At 38.5% G+C, this 19,842-nt stretch overlaps 1 protein-coding gene and 1 pseudogene across 1 annotated transcript in view; both read left to right on the forward strand.

Annotated features, from left to right (window-relative positions):
- The first annotated feature begins 4,727 nt into the window (after positions 1 to 4,727).
- The window catches only part of GFM1 (G elongation factor mitochondrial 1), a 42,512-nt gene continuing 27,397 nt past the window's right edge, over positions 4,728 to 19,842 (forward strand). Inside the window, exons 1-9 of the mRNA XM_045811767.2 lie at positions 4,728 to 4,933; positions 6,214 to 6,366; positions 7,267 to 7,399; positions 7,837 to 8,041; positions 9,969 to 10,085; positions 12,167 to 12,317; positions 16,477 to 16,634; positions 17,244 to 17,328; positions 19,574 to 19,711. Of these exons, the coding sequence (XP_045667723.2) occupies positions 4,844 to 4,933; positions 6,214 to 6,366; positions 7,267 to 7,399; positions 7,837 to 8,041; positions 9,969 to 10,085; positions 12,167 to 12,317; positions 16,477 to 16,634; positions 17,244 to 17,328; positions 19,574 to 19,711 (1,230 nt within the window). The 5' untranslated portion in view covers positions 4,728 to 4,843. The remainder of the gene's footprint in view (positions 4,934 to 6,213; positions 6,367 to 7,266; positions 7,400 to 7,836; positions 8,042 to 9,968; positions 10,086 to 12,166; positions 12,318 to 16,476; positions 16,635 to 17,243; positions 17,329 to 19,573; positions 19,712 to 19,842) is intronic.
- Positions 12,324 to 16,466, forward strand: LOC123801642 (large ribosomal subunit protein eL30 pseudogene; annotated as a pseudogene).

Genomic DNA, 19,842 nt, shown 5'->3' on the forward strand with positions numbered 1-19,842 from the left:
CATGTTGCTGAAATTGCCTCTTTTCAGAATTATTTTTACCGGGGCGCCTGGGTGGCTCAGTCGTTAAGCGTCTGCCTTCCGCTCAGGGCGTGATCCCAGGGTCCTGACATCTAGCCCCACATCAGGCTCCCTGATCTGCTGGGAGCCTGCTCTTTCCTCTCCCACTCCCCCTGCTTGTGTTCCCTCCCTCACTGGCTGTCTCTCTCTCTCTGTCGAATAAATATCTTTAAAAAATAAAAAAAATAAAATTTTTTTAAAAAGAATTATTTTTACCATACTGCTGGAGTCAACCATGTAAGAAGAAGGTTCTCTGTAGCTTGTAGTTCATATTATTTTTCCTTTGTGGACAACCATTGATCTTTCTGGAACCCTCGATCTTTTGGGAATGGAAAGATAGCAACAATTTGGTGAATGTGGCCTTGGCAATGAGGCCAAATTGCATACTTACACTCCTTGCTACATTAGAGGTTTTCCTGGTACCTAGCAGTCTCAGTGATAGGTTTCCATTACTCTATCTTTATGACTCCATTATCCTTACTGTCACAAGGGCAGGAGCACATTGGGGCAGGAGCACATTGGAATCAGATGGTGCCCTAAATGTGGCATTATGATGATGATGGTATTTGGAGCACTCCTGAGCTCAGGAGCACTGATGAGGGTGGAGCGCTCCTGAATAGGATTAGTGCCTTTATAACAGAGACACTAGAGAGCTCCCTTACCTTTTTTTTTCTTTTAAGATTTTATTTGTGTATTTGACAGAGAGAGGGAGAGAGAGCACACAAGCAGGGGGAGCGACAGGCTTCTTGGCGAGTGGGGAGCCCGACTCGGGACTCAATCCTAGGACCCTGGTATCATGACCTGAGCCAAAGCCAGACACTTAACCGCACCCAGGTGCCCCTCCCTTACCCTACTTCTGTTGTTTATAAGCCACTATATTGTTCATGGTATTTTTGTTGCAGCAGCCTGAATGGACTAAGACAGTGGTCTTAGGCTGATAGGGCTAGGACAATTTAGAGATTCTACTGAAGTGTGACCTAGACCCTCACTGCAGTGAATTAGGATCTTCAATTTTTTAATAATGTACATGTCTGAGACCTCTTGAGTCCCCTCTGTCCCTGATTACATGGAATTTGCTGTAAATCTGCATTCTGGTGATTTGTCCCCAGGATCATGCTTATTGTCTCTTGCAGTTTGGGGGTTCTGATCAGACTTTGGTGTCCTCTGGCAAATTTGACTTTAAGCACCATCTCCTATCTTCTGACTACTTGTCTACCATCTTATATTATTTTTCTGTGAAAATTTTCCTCAGTCTTGTCACTTGTATGAGAAGTTTGCTTTGGGAGAGACTTTCCAACTACCCATGTAGTTTGCATAAAAAATGTGGATAAGTGCATTTAAATAATAGCTTTTGTTAGTATAATTATAAGAAGAAAGTTTTCAAGATAAAAGAGGAAATTTTAAATATGATTGAATGATTATAAGGTTTATGAAGTACTTTTTAAAAAGTTTTATGAAATATATCTGATAAATAGATGGATTTGGGTAAAGGAATGAATATTTGAAGGCAACTATATGTCTTCCAGTTTTTATTATGTAAAATAAATGCTAATAAAATCTTCTAGTTTTTATAAAACTAAGGTTGAACTCATAATTTAAACTTTCCAAATTTCCTCTATTGATCTTATGGGTCAAATAAGTTATCATTGACTCCATCAATTGTGTAAGATTACAAAATATAAAATGGTGTTTATCTACATAAATTTGCAATGCAGATGTCTTTTAAAGGGGTTTTAATCTTACATGATTATTATAATACTATTATAAGGACTGAATGTGTTAGTTAAAGTTGTAATTTTTCAAATTCTTAGTTAACTTTTCCAGAGCTTAGAAAATAAATTAGTCCTTGGAAACTTGGACAGTTTCTATGTAAAAACTGATACAAGATTTTGGTCACTGAAGATAGTTTCAATTTTCTTAGAGATTATAAAATGACTATGAATTTACAGTGTGGAAATGTTTTGGATGATATTGTATATGTGTATTCTGCCACTTTAAAACAACAGAAGTAGGGGTGCTTGAGTGGCTCAGTTGGTTGGGCGTCTGATTCTCAATTTTGGCTCTGGTCATGATCTCAGGGTCGTGAGATCCAGCCTACATAGGGTTCTGCATTGGGCATGGAGCCTGCTTAAGATTCTCTCTCTCCCTCTGCCCTGTGCCCCCAGCAAGCTCTTGCTCTCTCTCTAAACACACACACACACACACACACACACACACACACACACACACACACACACACACCTTAACAGAGATCATCTATAATATGTACTCATAAAAATTTAGCTAGACAGTTCTTGGTTTTCTATCTTCCAGTTTTCTTTTTGGAGTAAAGAAAACTTGATTACCTTGGTTAAAAGTGATTAATACAAATAAGAATATATTCAGTATAATAATTACAGAATAATATGAATATATACAAATATACACACGATAATGAGCATGAATTTTTACTTAAGGAAACTATTAGTTTGTTAAAGTGATTTTAGTGTAGTAGATATACTATTTTATGTAACAATTATATCTTTAACCTTAATTTTATGATCATTTGCATAATTATATATTTATATATTTTAAACATACATATAAAGGCTTATAAAAACTAAATTTTTGAAAGTCTATAAACAAGGGCGCCTGGGTGGCTCAGTCAGTAAAGTGTCTGCCTTCAGTTCAGGTCATGATCCCGGCATCCTGGGATCAAGGCCAGTGTCAGGCTCCCTGCTGTGTCAGGCTCCCTGGCTCCCTGCTCAGCGGGGAGCCTGCTTCTCCCTCTCCAGTTCCCCCCTGCATGTGTTCCCTCTCTCCCTGTCTCTGTCAAATAAATAAGTAAAATCTTAAAGTCTATAAACAAAAAAGTTTATTTGGTATATTCAACATTGATTTATTCCTCAGTTTACAAATCCTTTATTGCAAATTAATACATTGATGACATACAAAAAGTAAATTTGAAATTCATCATTGAAACTTTTTCTTTTCTCATCCCCTGTAATTTACTCTGATTTCTATTTATTTGTTCTCATTTAACTAACACTTAGCACCTAGCATATGCCAAGGGATACAGAAATTAACAAAACCAAATCAGCCTCCTTATGGAACCTACATTCCCATTGGGAAAGCCGGACAATAAACAGGGATGTGAAAATGTTTGAATATATCTGAGAAGTGTTCTGAAGGAAAATGAAACAGCATGAGAAGATAGAAAGTGGGGAGCCTGCTGTTTTAGAAACGTTGGCTAGGGAACATCTCATTGATGAGGTTATTGAAAATAAAGGAAAGAGCTGCCACGGTATCTAGGGAAGAGCAAAGTCTCTGGTTACACGAGGATCAGCAAGGAGGCCAATGTGGCTGGAACAGAACCAGCAAGGGAAATAAGGCTATGTCAGCTTGGCTGCTGAAGCAGGGCCTTTGTAGGCCCTTACCCTGAGGGGGAGAGGAAGCCATTTCAGAATTTTTTAAAAATTTAGTTATGAAAAGTTTCAAACCTACACAAAAATAGAGATAACGGCAACAATGAACTCACTGGATGGAGTATTTTCAGCAGAGAAATGACAGAGTCTGGCTGAAAAGGATCCCTCTAGTTACTATGTGAGAATAGACTGAATTGTCTCCGGGCAGAAGCAGTGAGATCCTTCAGGAAATCTCTTACAGTAATTCGGTCGAGAGATGGCAGTGTCAAGAGGCGGGGAGAAAGCGCAGGTCCTGGATCTATTTTTGAAAGTGGTGCCTCTAACATATGGGGACAGATGTGACCGGAGGTGTCAAAGAGTGGTGTTGAACTGACTAACGTTTTAGGTCTGGGCAACTTGAACGGAGTTCACATTTTCGAAAGAAAGACTGCAGAAGAAGGTTTTGGGGAAGAATATGAGAAGCTCCGTTTTGGACGTACTGAGTAACACCTGTAAGAGATCTAACTGGAATCCTCTAGGATGCTGTCTTCCATATGGACTGAACACGTAACGTTTAACATCGAAGGATGAACTTTCTGAAATGAGAAAAAACATAATTGATAGTTCATTTTTCCACATTCTTTTCAAGTCATGTCTTTTTTTTTTTTTTTTTTTTTTTTTAGATTTTATTTGAGAGAGAGAACATGAGCTTGGAGAAGGGGGGGCGAGGGCGAGGGAAAGTGAGAAGTAGACTCCCCACAGAGCAGGGAGCCCCATGCTATTCTCCATCCCAGGACCCTGAGCAGAAGGCAGATGTTTGACCAACTGAGCCACTTAGGCGCCCTTCAGGTCATGGCTTAGAATTTTTTTTTTTTTTTTGTATTTGTAATAACATAGATAACAATTTTGCTTTTTTTTTTTTTTTTTTTCATTTAAATTCTGTTATAAACATTTCTCCACATTGCTATATTGGTGTGGCTGTTCAAGCAGGGCCTTCTAGGCACTTTGCAGGGGAGAGGAAGCCATTTCAGATTTTTTAGAAGTTATGAAAAATTTAAAACCTACGCAAAAGTAGACATGACGGCAACAATGAATACGCAAAATAACCACGTTTCAAAGGTTGCATTTTTCTAGGAACGTGCAAATGCTTGATTAGCTCGCCAAAGCGACTGCACTTTCTCTTCCAAGTCCACAGAGGGCGCGAGGGCAGCGGAGGGGACTGCTCTGCGCTGAGGTCCGGAAGTCCCTCCTCTCTCCTTTCCTGTCTCCTCCCCCGCGTCCTTCGACCCGGAAGCCCTCTTCCGGCACTTCTTGCCAGCGTGACTTTGAGCGCTTCCCGGTGTGGGTCAGGTTGCTGAGCGGACCCGCAACTGCCGGACTTTGACGCTCGTTCTGCGCTTGCCATGAGACTGCTGGGAGCAGCCGCCGCCGCGGCTTTGGGGCGCGGGCCGCTCCCGCGGGTCCCCGCCACCCTGTCCTGGCAAGGGAAGCAGGTACTGGAACCCGGCGAGGCGAGACCGAACCAGGGACTGCATACGGGACCTTGCTGTCCCTCCAGGGCTGGGGAACAGTGATGCCTTCCCGGGGACCTCCTGACAGCTCTGGATACGAGGTGTCGTGCCTCAGTGCTGAAAAGCCTTTCGGTACCTGCACATCCTCGTTATTCATGAGCTGCGTCTCGGTGCCCTGGGAGAGTGGGCGGACGGGCCACCAAATTACGGTTCAGCCTCTCTCTCTCTCTCTCTCTCTCTCTCTCTCTGTTATACCTTAAAAAGAAGTGACTGGAGTGACGGTCAGAATAGCTGAAAAATTCGTGTGTTCAGGGTTCGAACCCAGGGCTTCTGACTCATTATCGAGTGCTCTTTTTACTGCACAGTGCCCCTGGGCTGTGGACGGCCCTCTTTGGGCCGACCCTGGGTGGTTTTGGCGTTCGAACTTCCCAGTACTTTTCTTTGATCGTATTTCTGCCTTTTGCGGGGGATGCGGAGTGGAGTAGGTTTGGGTACGAGTTGAGCCTTTCCTAGGACGCAGACACGTTTGCTTTGGTTGCTGGTATTCATGGGATTTCATCTAAGTGCCTGTCCACCAGAATCCATTTAGTATTTGACCACCTTTTCCAAGTTCTTCTGTTTCCCTTTCCCCGGAAGTGCTGCAGTGTATTTTAGATGTGCGGTCCTATAGGGAGAGGTTTAGATTTTAGATTGTGTCTTGATTACATAAAATGCAAGATTTTCCCTTACCCCCGTCTCCACCAAAATGAAATAAAGTTTTTTTCAAGAGTAATTGTTTTTGTGCAAAAGGAATTGGAAAGCTTTTGTGGGCTCCCTTGGAGCTGTCCGCACCTCAGCACAGGGCATATGTGTTGGAAAACACGCTTGCTGGCTGTGAACTACAGTAAGGGAGAAGGGGGGGGGGTGGGGAGTAAAATTTAAAACATGTGTTTCCTATTAAAGTAGTTGTTGGAAGTTGTCTTTCTGGTTTTATCAGCCTCAGCATGTTTTCAAACCTGTGACATTTGGAAAAGTATCTGTCCCTTTTTATTTAACTAGCTTATCTGAATATATTTTTCTGATTGATTTATTTTTAAGAATGTGTATGTCCTTTCTGTCCTCTCTTGCAGCTTCTCCTCTGGTTACAGGAGTTGCAGTTTGAGGCATTCCTTCTTTTGCCTTTCCAGGCTATCACATGACGTTTTGTGTCCACTGAGATTCCTGGGTGGAAGGATCCCAACCTCTCATAAAAAGTGCATTGATTTAAGTTCTAATTTTTCCAGGTTAATTGGAAAGTCTGCCGATGGTGTTCATCAGGAGTGATTCCTAATGAAAAGATACGAAATATTGGAATCTCAGCTCACATTGATTCTGGGAAAACTACGTTAACAGAACGAGTGCTTTACTACACTGGCAGAATTGCAAAGATGCATGAGGTATGGGGTTTATGGTTGATTCCAAGCTACTTAGAGCTTGGTTTTAATTGTTTAGCAGTTATGATTTAATAAAACATCACAAAACCTAAAAGGTTAAAAGAATGGTTACAGTGGATCTTTATCGAGGTCCCGTCACAAAGGGGATACATAGCTCAAACTGGCTTGCAGTGTTGTGAGGAATCTTCCTAGAAACTATGAGTATCCTCAGATTTTTTAGGAATGTTAAGTCTCCACCTGAAACTAATATAACTGTTAATTATACTTCAATTAAAAAGTCATGTGTATACTTAAGCAGCTGTTAAAGTTGTATTTACATATTTTTTAATGTTATGGAAAGGTGTTTATAATGTTAAGTGGAAAAGGGTTTAAAACTATATATAGTATGTTAATAATTACAAAATACATTCATCAGGGAAAAAAATTTTTAACTTGAAAGTCTTCTAAAGAAATTACCATATCATTGAGTAACTTAACTCTCCATTTCTTCAGATGAAGTTCATTTTGTTAAATCATGTATTTTGAAAGCTGAATCCTTCCCACCCAGGCCTCAAAATCCACATGTCGTAGAGCAGGGACAAATCTGTCCTTTGAGCATCTGCTCATGGACTACCACTAGGCTGGTGGACAGGAACGGTGCAGAGGAAACGAGGTTGGCTCTGAGACTGAGGCGATTGCTCTATGTTAGCCATTGCTGGAAACAGCAGTGGGAAGAGGGTTAGAGAGTAAATAGAGGACAAAACTTGTAATCACTTTTCTGTTTCACAAGATATGTTCTGACGATAGCCTTCTCTAAAAATTGCTTCAGTTAACTATCTGTGTTCTAGTTCCATCTCAGTAAAGATTTCTTTCCTTCTTGGGATGCAGGGACAGGGGACTCTGAATTTCTGTGCTTGTGTTTAGGTGAAAGGTAAAGATGGCGTTGGTGCTGTCATGGATTCCATGGAACTAGAGAGACAAAGAGGAATCACTATTCAGTCGGCAGCCACCTATACCATGTGGAAAGATGTCAATATCAACATCATAGATACTCCTGGTGAGCTGAATTCTTATTCTTATTGTTGCAGCTTGTTTTGACAAAAGCTCATTTAATTCTTTACTATGGCCTAGCTCATTTTTGAGTGTCAAATGATATTTAAAAGTGTGACTGTGAATTCCTGTTGGAGAAATCTGACTTGGGACCTAGAGCACTTCATCATTATTTGTTTTCCTTAAAAAACAGTGCAAATGAATTGTGAGTGGGAAGGTTCTTGCCTGTTGAAAGCTGTAGCTGATTTAAAGGTGCCCATGCCCTCATAGTTTTTTGAAGAGATGGGCCCCTGGACCTTATGGTGAGTAAATAGTATGGTGTTCTAAGAATTCCACATTCTAATTAGAAGACCTATGTCATGAGCAGAGATACAAAAGCTTGTAATCGTGCATGTTACAGAAATTCATACTTTAAGACCCTCACACTTCTTTGTCTCCATTTAGGACATGTGGACTTCACAATAGAAGTTGAAAGGGCCCTGAGAGTGTTGGATGGTGCAGTCCTTGTTCTCTGTGCTGTTGGAGGGGTGCAGTGCCAGACCATGACTGTTAATCGTCAGATGAAGCGCTACAATGTTCCTTTTCTAACTTTCATTAACAAATTGGACCGAATGGGCTCCAACCCTGCCAGGGCCCTGCAGCAAATGAGGTACTGAGCCTTAGAAAGAATAGGAGGGGCTGTGATGATTTGGATAAGAAACCTTACATACAGAAGGACAATTAATTCAGTGTCATTAAGCTTTATTCCTAAAAAAATTTTTTCTCTAAAAAATTTATTTATCTGAGTGACTTACTGTAGTAAAAGAAACAACGAGGTCAGCAGTTTGGTTTGTGGTGTGATCTCATGAGCTACCTTCTCTGTAGAATGGGGAAAACATGATTTAAATTGTAGGGAGGTTTAAGGTGAGTTCAGAAAACAGTCTGGCGATTCACTGTTTTGCTGTGATTAGAGAATAATGTAGTGTGGATTCTAAAAGTACTTTATATGTTTAGGCCAACTTAGAGGGTCATCTTCTGTGTTAACCTTTGCTGGAGAAATTTTAATTAATGCCCTTAAGTAGTATGGTGTATTCCCTTGGGTTCATATGGTAACATACTTGCTAAGACATAGTAACACTTCTTTCTGTACCAGATGTAACTGAGTCATGGTTGTAGCATTTTACACTTTACCCAATAGTGTATGTTTCACATGGCCTTTGAAAAGAGTGGAAGTTTCACTTTTCACCTTTGGTAGATGTGTAAATGGAGCTCTCAGGTTCCTATTCATATTTTAGGGCCGATGAAAATAGTAAAGTTTGTGGTAGTGGAGAGACCAAGAGTGATTGATGTGTCCGATGACGAAGGATGTGGTGTGAAAGAACTTAAAGTGACAGTATTGCTGTGTGCATTGATGGAAGTGTTGTATTTGGGAATATGAGCATGAAAGTTTTCTTTATTGGGTATTTGTAATAATTTCTTGGCAAAACAAAACCTTTTCACTTTTTGTCCTTTTTACTTATATTTTACTTGTACTTGGCAGTGGATAGACTGTTTCCACCAAGTCTTTGAATTCCAGGAAAATTCTCTTTTAACATTTGACTACTGCAGTTCTCTTTCTGCTGTACTCCCTTTTATCTGCATTTTGTAACTCCTTTTAAACAGATTTTAGAACTTCTGGATCTCATCTACATGTATTCACTTTTCTACCATACATTCTCATACATTTTGTTTCTTCTCATTTTGGATTGGGTTATGAGAGAATTCTTGAGGTCAGTCTTCCAGCTTACTAATCTGATAGTCATCTGTGTCCCTTCTGTTAGCCTGTTTTTTTTCTTTTTAATTTCTGCAATTATGTAATTAATTTCTTAAACTTTTTTATTGCATCGTCTTCATTAATAGAGAGGTAGTTACTTCTCAAATCTGTACATTTTATTTTAATAACTCTCTCCTTGGAAGTTAATATTGTTTCTTGAGCTCACACCCCTCTTTCAAGCTATTGGTAACCTTCAAATATTTGTTGATTCTTAGTTATCTATCCATAGTTACAGATGGGGGCCTAGAGTCTAGACTAAACAATGGTAGCCAGAGCATATTTCTTTTGAGTGAGAATTCCTGCCAGTGAATCTCTTCGGTAGCCGTGCCTGATTGAGGGTACCGGCTGATGATGAATGTCTGATTTTTAACATGTGTGCTAAAAGTTCTCCTGTAGGAACTTCCTCTTCAGATAACTGTACTTAGCTTTGCTAGAGTCGGCTGATCTAAGAAGGAGAGATGGGCAAGGTGATCCCACTGTCCTTTAATTTTCTGACCAACCACCTTTGACTTGTTCTTCCCCCTTATGTTTTTGATCCAGGATATTCTGGGGCTCTGATGGGAAAATACTTATTTTAGAGTTCTTTTATTGCCTAAATAGGGTTTTGGCTTCCTGAGCATGGTGAGTTTGGTTGTTCCCAGCTGTTTTATATTTTCTGTTTTGAGCGCCTGATGATACCCCTCTCAGTTCCACAACATCTTTTATTTTTATTTGTCATTTCAAAGGGATTTACGGAGGACATATGTATTTTTGTTTGGTAAACATATGTATTTTTATTTTTCAGGTCTAAACTGAGTCAAAATGCAGCATTTATGCAGATACCCATTGGTTTGGAGGGCAATTTTAGAGGTATAATAGACCTTATTGAGGAACGAGCCATCTATTTTGATGGAGACTTTGGGTAAGTTAAAAATGTATTATTAATGTCTTACATTTTAAAAAGCATCAAAGAGAAGAAAAAGGATGATTTCTTTAAACATAGACAAAACATCTTTTTAAAATGTGGCTGGAGGAATATACTCCAAAATGATTGTGTTTTAATGCCTTTAATCCTAGTTGCTTCCCATTTTGCTTAGTATTCATTCCAAGGGAGAGTATGTTGCTTTTTGGGTAATTTATATCATGTTATGATATGCATGGTATGGTGAAAGGCCTTCAGCTTGGGCTAATAATGTATCTCTTTTTCCACTTGTTCATTCATTGATTCATTCTGCAGACTTTTATGGAGTAGCTGCTGTGTCCTGGGTATTGTGATAAAAACTGGGAAAAAATATGGATCATGCATGTTCGCTCTACTTTATAAGACTAGAAAGATAAAATGATAATATGTAAAAAGCAGTTAAAAATAGTACAAATATGGTTTGGATAATATTGGATAATATAAGAAGCAGATTGGTAATTTTTTGACATGGCATTTGATCCATCAATGAATTTTAAGTGACGTCTACATACAAAAGTGGTTATCAAAATTTGACATTCAGAAAAATCACCTGAGAGCTTGTTAAAACACATGCCTGGATCCACCTCCAGAAGATTCTGATTCAGTAGATCAAGGGTGGAACCTGGAATTTGCATTTCTGGAAGGCTCTCAGGTGATGCTATCATTTATGTGACCACATTATAAGTGGCACTGTTTTGGACAATGTGGGAAGTCATAAATGACCCTTCATTATGAGGAGTGGCCCCAACAGCCTAGCAGTTTCTCCGGAGGTAATTCCTGAGAGGTTTGCTTTCTCTGCTTTCTCTGCTGTGAAACTGGGATTGCTAGTCTGGGAGGTGGGTGAATGGTGTTGTGTTCAGTTAACTATCATTTATTCTCATCAGCTGTCTTGTAGGCAGGGAAAGGGTGTAGGCTGCCTAGTAGATGAGGTATTTTTCTCACTTTGTGTGTGATAATAGTGACTATAGTTTATCTACTATTTCTTAGAATGTAAGGCCCAAGAGGACAGGGATATTTTATCAAGTTATTCAGTGCTGTCCCCAGCCCTAGAACTTGCTGGTACACAATATGGACTCAGAAAATATTTGTAAATGAATGAATAAATCCACTTTCCCAAAGTTACCAGGGCACACGTTTGTCTCCTAAAGTAAAGGCTCTTAAACTTTGTTGTATGCCCCAACCACAGATGAAATTTGTTAATATACCTGCCCCCTTTCCCAGCCCTAGACCTCTGGGTATATAAATTTCAAGAGGACCCGCAGCTGATTCTGACATAAGAGGCTAAGAACCAGGGAGCTTGACAGGAAGGATGAAATTATGATCTGAAGGCTGTGAAGAGGTTTTTTGGGGATAATAGGAATTATTTTCTGACTATATGCAGTAGGCTTCTTTTACTTTTTTAATTTAGGAACATGTTTTCTGAAAAGCTTATTTTTTTACATTAGTTTCCATTTTTAAAGAAATACTTTGAAACCTTTGAGACTGATGTTTTTAAATATCAAGTATATCCATTTCTCAGTTGTGCATATTTTATTTGTAACTCTTAACCTATCCCTCCCCCAGCGAAATGGAGACCTGGGGCTAGGGTTGAAGAGTTTGTCATATTTAGTAACCTTTTTTTTTTACTATAAAGCATTCTGTGTTAAAATTGTGTGATTGGGTTTGTTATTAATGGAAAGGAACAGAGTCAGGTCTCTATTCCTCCTTGTTAGTGACTGTGATATTCTGATTAATTTGGTTAATAGAATTTTCAAGAGTCCTATGAGCCTAAGAATCAGAAGGCCTTTGAATCTTGGCTCTTACATTTACTAGTAGCACAGCCTTTGCAGTTTGCTGTGCCTGTTTAAATATTTTTGCCCACTATTCTGTCTAAATTTTAAAGATCTGCATTAGTCTTACTTGCCACTTTAATGCAAATACATCAGAGCTCTTTCTCATCTATAAAAATTTTTTAGCCATTAGGGTTTATCTTTTTCATTGGTGCTTTGTAGTGTTTAATTGAATATCTTTACAGTAGTAAAATAAAGCATTTCTTTTCTTAGTCAGGTGGTGCGATATGGGGAAATTCCAGCAGAATTCAGGGCAGCAGCAGCTGACCATCGGCAAGAGCTGATTGAATGTGTTGCCGATTCAGATGAGCAGCTTGGTGAGATGTTCCTGGAGGAAAGAATCCCCTCAGTTTCTGATTTAAAGGCAAGTGCTCTCAAAATAAGTCTTGCAATAACAAAAAAAAGAGGGTGGGGTTTTTTGTTTGATTTTATGTGGGTAAGAGACATGATGCTTTTATGCCTGGGTTTTATTAATGAAAGCTGAGTGAATTTAACATTGTTGGTTTTTTCAAAAAATACTTGGTATGGCACATTACTTTTTAAGTAATGAGTTCTGTAACATCTTAAAATGGGAAAGGAGTCATAGTTCTAAAAAAGAAAAGATATTTAAACATCCAACCTTTTGAGTATATCTTAAGAAAGAAGATAAACAAGTGTTACAGCAATAAGACAGGTTAAGTGACAAGGCTGCTGAGTGTTTGCAGACCAAATGTTGATACTTGTACTGTTTAGAAGGCTGTATACATTCCTTCACTTGATCATTTAGCTCCTTAAAGTAAAAAGATCTCTGCTTAAGACTGGTATTTATTTTTCAAATAGAGAATTTTTCCATAGGAGACAAGCAGATGGCCAGTAAGCACACGACAAGATGCCCGGCATCACTGGTTATTAGGGAAGGCAAATCAGAATCGTGAGATGTCACTTTATCCACTAGGACAGCTATTATTTAAAAAAAAAATTTTTTTCTGTTAATGATAGTAAAATAGCAAGTATTGGTGAAGATGTAGAGAAATTGGAACTCTTGTGCATTGCTAGTGGGAATGTAAAATGAAGTAGTCACTGTGGAAGAAGTGTGGCCATTCCTCAAAAAATTAAACCTAGAACTATGATATGGATCCAGCAATTTCACTTCTGAATAATATCCAAAAGAATTACCCAAATAGGTATTTGTACACCTGTGTTGAGAGCAGCACTATTCATAATAGCAAAAAGCTGGAAACTATTTATTTATTTATTTATTTATTTTTAAAGATTTTATTTATTTATTCGACAGAGATAGAGACAGCCAGCGAGAGAGGGAACACAAGCAGGGGGAGTGGGAGAGGAAGAAGCAGGCTCCCAGCAGAGGAGCCTGATGCGGGGCTCGATCCCAGAACGCCAGGATCACACCCTGAGCCGAAGGCAGACGCTTAACCGCTGTGCCACCCAGGCGCCCCAAAAAGCTGGAAACAATTTAAATTCCCATCAGTGGATGAATGGATAAACCAAATTAGTTTATACCTACAATGGGCTATGATTTAGCCTTAAACCAGAATGAAATTCTGATATGTAGCGTGGACGAACCATGAAGACATGCTAAATGACATGAACTGGCGTCAAAGGACAAATATTGTATGGTTCCACCTAAATGAGGTACCCAGAATAGTCAGAGTTCCTAGAGACAGAATAGTGGTTACCGGGGGTGGTGGCACAAGGCTGGGTTACAGAACAGAGAGTTCAGGCAGTACAGAGTTTCCATTTGAGATGATGAAAAAGTTCTGGAGATGGATAGTGATAACGGTAGCACGGCAGTATAAATGTACTTAATGCCACTGAACTGTATACTTAAAAATGGTTAAAATGATAAATTTTATGTTTATTTTACCATTAAAAAAACTGAACTTATTTTGCAGACCACATGGTAGGCTTAGCAGAGATCAGATAAATGGTTACTGTAAGACCTTGCACGATGGAGTTTATAGTAGGTCAGATGCACAAGGAAAGAACCCTATCGAAGCTGAGGATGCTTACTAATATATCTCATAACTTGAGTCCTTTAGCTTTCACAAACTGTGTAGGAAGGCATAGGTCAAGCGTTGTGTCCTGGTAACCACAACACAGAGTTAGGTTTTTATCTATTAAAGGGCGTATGTCAGAGGTCCCCTAGACCATTCCCAGGTTCAGTGATTCACGAGGATTGCTCAGAGTTCTCAACACATTATCATACTCATGACTATGATTTATTACAGTGAAAGGATACAAAGCAAAAACAGCAAAGGGAAAAGACACAGGTGAAATCCAGAAGAAATCATGTATAAGCTTCCAAGAGTCCTCTGCCAGTGGAGTCATGGCAGGGCACGCCTCATTCCTCCAGCACTGAGTTGTGACTGTACCGTGAATCTCATCCGTTAGAAACGCGGTGCCTTCGGTTTGATTAGGGGCTAGTCACAGACATCCTCTGCCTCGAACATACCCAGATTCCAGACTTCCAGGGGGAAAGCAGGTGTTTAGCATCCACTCCATTGTTTATGCAGATAGTGTAGTCACAGTGAACCATTCTGGGAATGCTGGGAACCCTCCTGAAATCCAGGTTCCCAGACACCAGCCAGGGGGCCAGCCTTGTAAACAGGCCTTTCTAAGCATAGCCGATTCGGTGCTGCCATGTTTACTGTTTTCTGCAGAGGATACGTGGGTATACCTCTGTATTGTTGGATATATTATTAGGGACAATGGAAAGGCAACACCTTTGAAGTGTGAAAATGGTTCTTAGGAAAACAAGGGAAATTTTTGGAAAAATAAAGCTTTTGTTAGGCTGTATTAGGATAGTTGTAATTTTTTTTTCTATTTATCTACCACCCTCCTGTTTTTCTGTTGTAAAGTAAATGTCGTAAGATTCTTCTGTGTCCCTACTTGCATATAAGGGAGGGGTGGTAAGTCAGAGTTGTGGTCCTGTGGCATAAGGGAGCTTAAGTGGTTAGTGACCTAGCCATTTATGGATCCTGGCAACAGCGAAAGCAAGCTTTTAAGATATTTTCAAATAGTAATTGCTTTCTTGCCATGCACTTTCCCCCCTTTCTTATACTCCCTTTATTGTGTGCAGCTGTTATCCTACTTTTCACTGTGGTGATGTTTAGAAATTGTGGTTGTAAGTGTTTTGCTTTAAGGTTTTTTTAGGATAACTAGTTTTCTATTTTTTCATGAGGACTGAGAAATAATTGTGCACTGGTTCCCTATTTCTGCTGTGGCAGCTTGTGGCCACAGCACTGCTGTTGACCTCTTTCAGCTGTGAGGACCTAAAGTAAGTTCCACTGCTTGCTCTCCAAGACCTGCTTAGCCAGGAGGGCCACCTGTGGCACGCAGCTGGGACACATTCATAGTGCTTGCACTAGGGTTGAGGTAGGCCTGGAGGTCGTTATTTTAGAGCCTGTTACTCTCATGGCTCTTAATTTATGAGTGATCTGTACTACTTGGCTTCCTGTAGGTATGTTATTTAAAAAAAAAAAAACATCTATTAAATTTTTTTAACAGATGATATTTTCGTAGGTTTTAAACATTTAAAAGTATACAAAGGTACACAGTAAAGAAAAAATCTCCCATGTCTCCTATTTGCCTAGTTCTCTGCCTCCTCCCTAAAACAGTTTACCAGCTAATAGTTTTTGGTGTATCTTTCCAGAGATATTGTGTGTGTGTGTGTGTGTGTGTGTATTACTTTTCCTTATGTTTTACATAATTGTTAGCATACTGTTTACACATTTCTATGTGTGTGCCTATTTTCTATGTGTATATATATTTTTTGTCATTTTGAAAATTAGTGACATTCCAAGAGTGTTGAAAGCATTTATACATTAAATAGCTTCCTAGCCTGAAGAAGGAACCAATTTTTTTTCTTGTATTTTGACCTTAAGTTATAGAGGACCCGATCTGATTCTAGTCTCCACTATAGCCCGTACTCCAAAAAGTGTCATTTCTCCTCTTTCCTTTCCCTCTCCCGTCCATTTTGGTGGCTGCTATTGGTTGGGGCCGTCCCGCATCTAAGGCAGGAAGATGATGGCCGCAAAGAAAACAAAAAAGTCTCTGGAGTCGATCAACTCTAGGCTCCGGCTCGTTACGAAAAGGGGGAAGTACGTGCTGGGGTACAAGGAGGCTCTGAAAATGATCAGACATGGCAAAGCGAAACTGGTCATCCCCGCCAACAACTGCCCAGCCTGGAGGAAATCTGAAATAGAATACTACGCCATGTTGGCCAAAACTGGTGTCCGTCGCTGCAGTGGCAATAATATTGACTCGGGCACAGCATGCGGGAGATACTACAGAGCATGCGCGCTGGCTCTCACTGATCCAGGCGATTCTGATATCGTCAGAAGCATGCCGGAACAGGCTGGTGAAAAGTAAATCACGCAAAATTTTTCTTTAATAAAACTGGCCACAGCTTGTTTAAAAAAAAAAAGTGTCATTCCTTTTATTCACTTGTTGGTTTGTAATTGATCTGAAATACAAAACTTTTTTTTAAGGTTAACTGTTAATTTTTTTTTTTTTTTTTGTAGTGTGCAATCCGAAGAGCTACTCTAAATAGGTCATTTACTCCTGTCTTTTTGGGAAGTGCGCTGAAGAACAAAGGAGTTCAGCCTCTTTTAGATGCTGTTTTGGAATACCTCCCAAATCCATCTGAAGTACAAAATTATGCTATTCTCAATCAGGAGGAGTAAGTCTTAGAAGCTGAATCTTAGTTTATGCAGAAATACGTTAACATTTATGCACTATGAAGGAATTTAAGAATGGTACTTTTGATTAAGCTGTGTTTGTGGGGTTTTCTTCCCCATAATTTATGAAAACCAATTGCCAGTTTCTATTTGGGTAACACTTTTGACACATAAAAAACTATTATACCACTTGCCATATCATATTCTGTTTGTGAGTTAGAAGTATGATTTATTATCTACCAAGGTTTACGTCATTAGTAAGTTTTTTCATTTGGGACTAGCCATTTTCAGCCACACCAAAACAACAGCAGCAACAACAAAAACCTTGAACTTTGAAAAAAAAAACAAACTTTTTTTTAAGCTCTCATTGATTATTTTTCTTTTCTTTCTCTGCCATTTTTGTGTTTTTTAAATCTGTTCTGGTCCTCTCATAATGTAGTAACTAAGCCCTGAGAAGTTATTCTTACTGATCTTTTTCAGTGAAATTTCACTTATGTGAGGTCAGAAATCTTTAGTACGTATATGCTTTTTCTCAGATATACTCTGATGAAACAAAAAGATATAAAATAAATATCAAATAATGCATCTCACAGATTTCTGTTTTTTTTAAGTGACTCAAAAGAGAAAAACAAAATCTTAATGAACTCCGAGAGAAACAGTTCCCACCCATTTGTAGGCCTGGCTTTTAAACTGGAGGTAAGTTGCTTTCTAATGTATTTAATTGCTGTATGTGGAAATTTTCTTTTAAGGTCGTCTTCCTGTTACAAAAAGACTTTGTTACAAATTTCTCTGCTGAAAGTTACTCCCCCTTCTCCCCTTTCCATACTGCCTCTGCAGGAGAAAGCTGCTGTACTAGGCCCACACTCAGCTGTGGGGCATTATGCTCCGCCCCCTGAGGGAGCCGTATATACTGTTACTCGGGATTCTTTTATATGGGAGAGATGCCTTCTCTCCCCCATTTATATTTTTATTCAGTCATTTCTTTATATTAGTGTGGCCTCATAGATATGTATTTTGAGTTATAATGAGTAGTGTGTGATTTCTTTTGTTGTGCTGGTTGGCCGGGTTTGGCCATTGGAGCTCTTTTAGCTGCTCCTGTGTCCTTTTGACATTCTGCAATATTTTGTTCTTTTGAATACTTCCTGACTTTGTGGGACTGCAGGATCCTCCACATTTATCCTCCCTGTCTCCACCCTAGAATCAACTGTTTCTCTAGGTGCCTCGGTTCCATTTCTTGTAATCGAGAATGTTATTAGGAAACCAAGATTTGGGCACCTGGGAGTACTTTTTGTTAAGTTGTTCTTGCTTCTGTTCATACTATTTTAAAGGGGAAAGAAGGTGGTTAAGTTAGTGTTAAAAGTAGTTATTTCTGGGATGGGATTATATTTTGGGGGCTTTCAGTTTTTAAAATTTTTACAATATATTTATTACTTCTAAAAAACATAATTTTAAGTTAAAAAGTACAAATAACACTGTGGTGACAATTTTTATGGGTAAAGCTTTTAAAAATATACATTTAGGAATGTTGTCTTAGGATTCCTGGAATGGCAATTACTGAACTAAAGGAATGGGATGTTTTAATATTTAATAGTTTATTGCCAGGTTTCTTTCATATTTCTGAGTCTTTATCAACATTATTATTTTAAAATTATTACTGGTTTTATAAGTGAAAGTTAATAATTCATCTTGCTTTAAGTCCTTTTTTGTAAATAGTATTTTATATCTTGCTTTATTTCCTAATGGTAGAGAACATTTTTCCATATATTGATTATGCAGTTACAATTCCTCTTTGCAATGGTGTCACTTCTTATTTTTAAATTAGTGTTAAAGTGTTTATTAAATGATCTTTCTCTAATAAAGCTTATTTTTAAAAACGATCAGCAGTTTAAAATTTATAGTGAAATGTATCAGTCTTTTGTAGTTCTCTCATTTTTAACCTTAGAAACCCTCTTCTTTGTATATATTTCATAAATGTTTTCTACTTTTTGTATGACGGTTCTTTTTTCATTGTTAATTTAACTGGAATTTGTTTTGCGGGGTCCTGTGAGGTGGACTCTAAATGTGTCTCCTCTGCCTCCAAATAGAGGACCAGTTGTCCAGCTCCCAGTTTTGCAACAATGCTGTACTTTTCCATTGTTCTGTCTCTTGTCTTCATCATCTGTTGACAAATGTATTTTACATTTTAGATATTTTTACTCTGTGGGCTAGTCAGTTTAATTTGTGCTACTTCTGTACCTTTTAAGTTTGGAATATTTAGTATGTTTGTATATTGGTCATGGTTAGCTTCTTCTCATTGCCATAATACTTCAGAAATTTCTATTTTTATCCATTTATTCTTATTAATCATATGTTTAAAAATTCCTCTTGGGATTTTTATTGCTGTTGTGTTAAACCTGTAAATTAATATGGGAAGAATTGGCAACTTTTAAAACATTGGTTAGTGGTAGTATTGAGGAGTTGATTCTTGATTATTTTATATTCAGTTACTTTAAAGAATGCTTATTTATATAGCTTTCTAGGTTCTATGTCAAAAGTTTTTTTTTTAGATGTATAGTCTTAACATTTCTAAATATATTTTTGTTGTCTTTGTATAATTATAACTTATTTGTGTTTTATATCTTAATTGTATTAAACCAAACTTAAGAAATAATAATAGAAAGCAGAAGGATGTTACCTTATTGCATACACAATTTAAAATTATTTTCTAATTTTTATTTTAGAGGCATCAGAAGTAGTACCAAAAAGATCAACAATAACCATCTAACTCATGTATATTTAAAGCTAGTATTTAAGTATTTCAGACAATAAGCCAAAGCATGTATAAAATATACTACTAAAATTGATAGGGAATAATTGGAGGTTGTCGTGAAGTTTTTCCTCTTAATTTTGATTCTTAAGTTTGCTTATTCTTCTTTCTGCTTTACCCAATCTTGACTTGTAGGCTGGGCGATTTGGACAGTTAACTTATGTCCGCAATTATCAAGGAGAGCTGAAGAAGGGTGACACCATCTACAACACAAGAACAGGAAAGAAAGTGCGGGTGCAGCGGCTGGTTCGCCTGCATGCTGACATGATGGAGGCAAGTATATGTCTTTCCTGGCAGATCAGAAATTTCTCTAATGCAGGTGAAATAGATCTACCTTCTTGGTATCCCGACCCCACAAGAAAGTCACTTCTATTTGAATATTTTTCTAGCTTCTTCCTTTTTAC

Source organism: Ursus americanus, chromosome 20 (genome assembly GCF_024610735.1).
Source record: "Ursus americanus isolate L20-20 chromosome 20, mUrsAme1.1.p, whole genome shotgun sequence".
NCBI lineage: Eukaryota > Metazoa > Chordata > Mammalia > Carnivora > Ursidae > Ursus > Ursus americanus.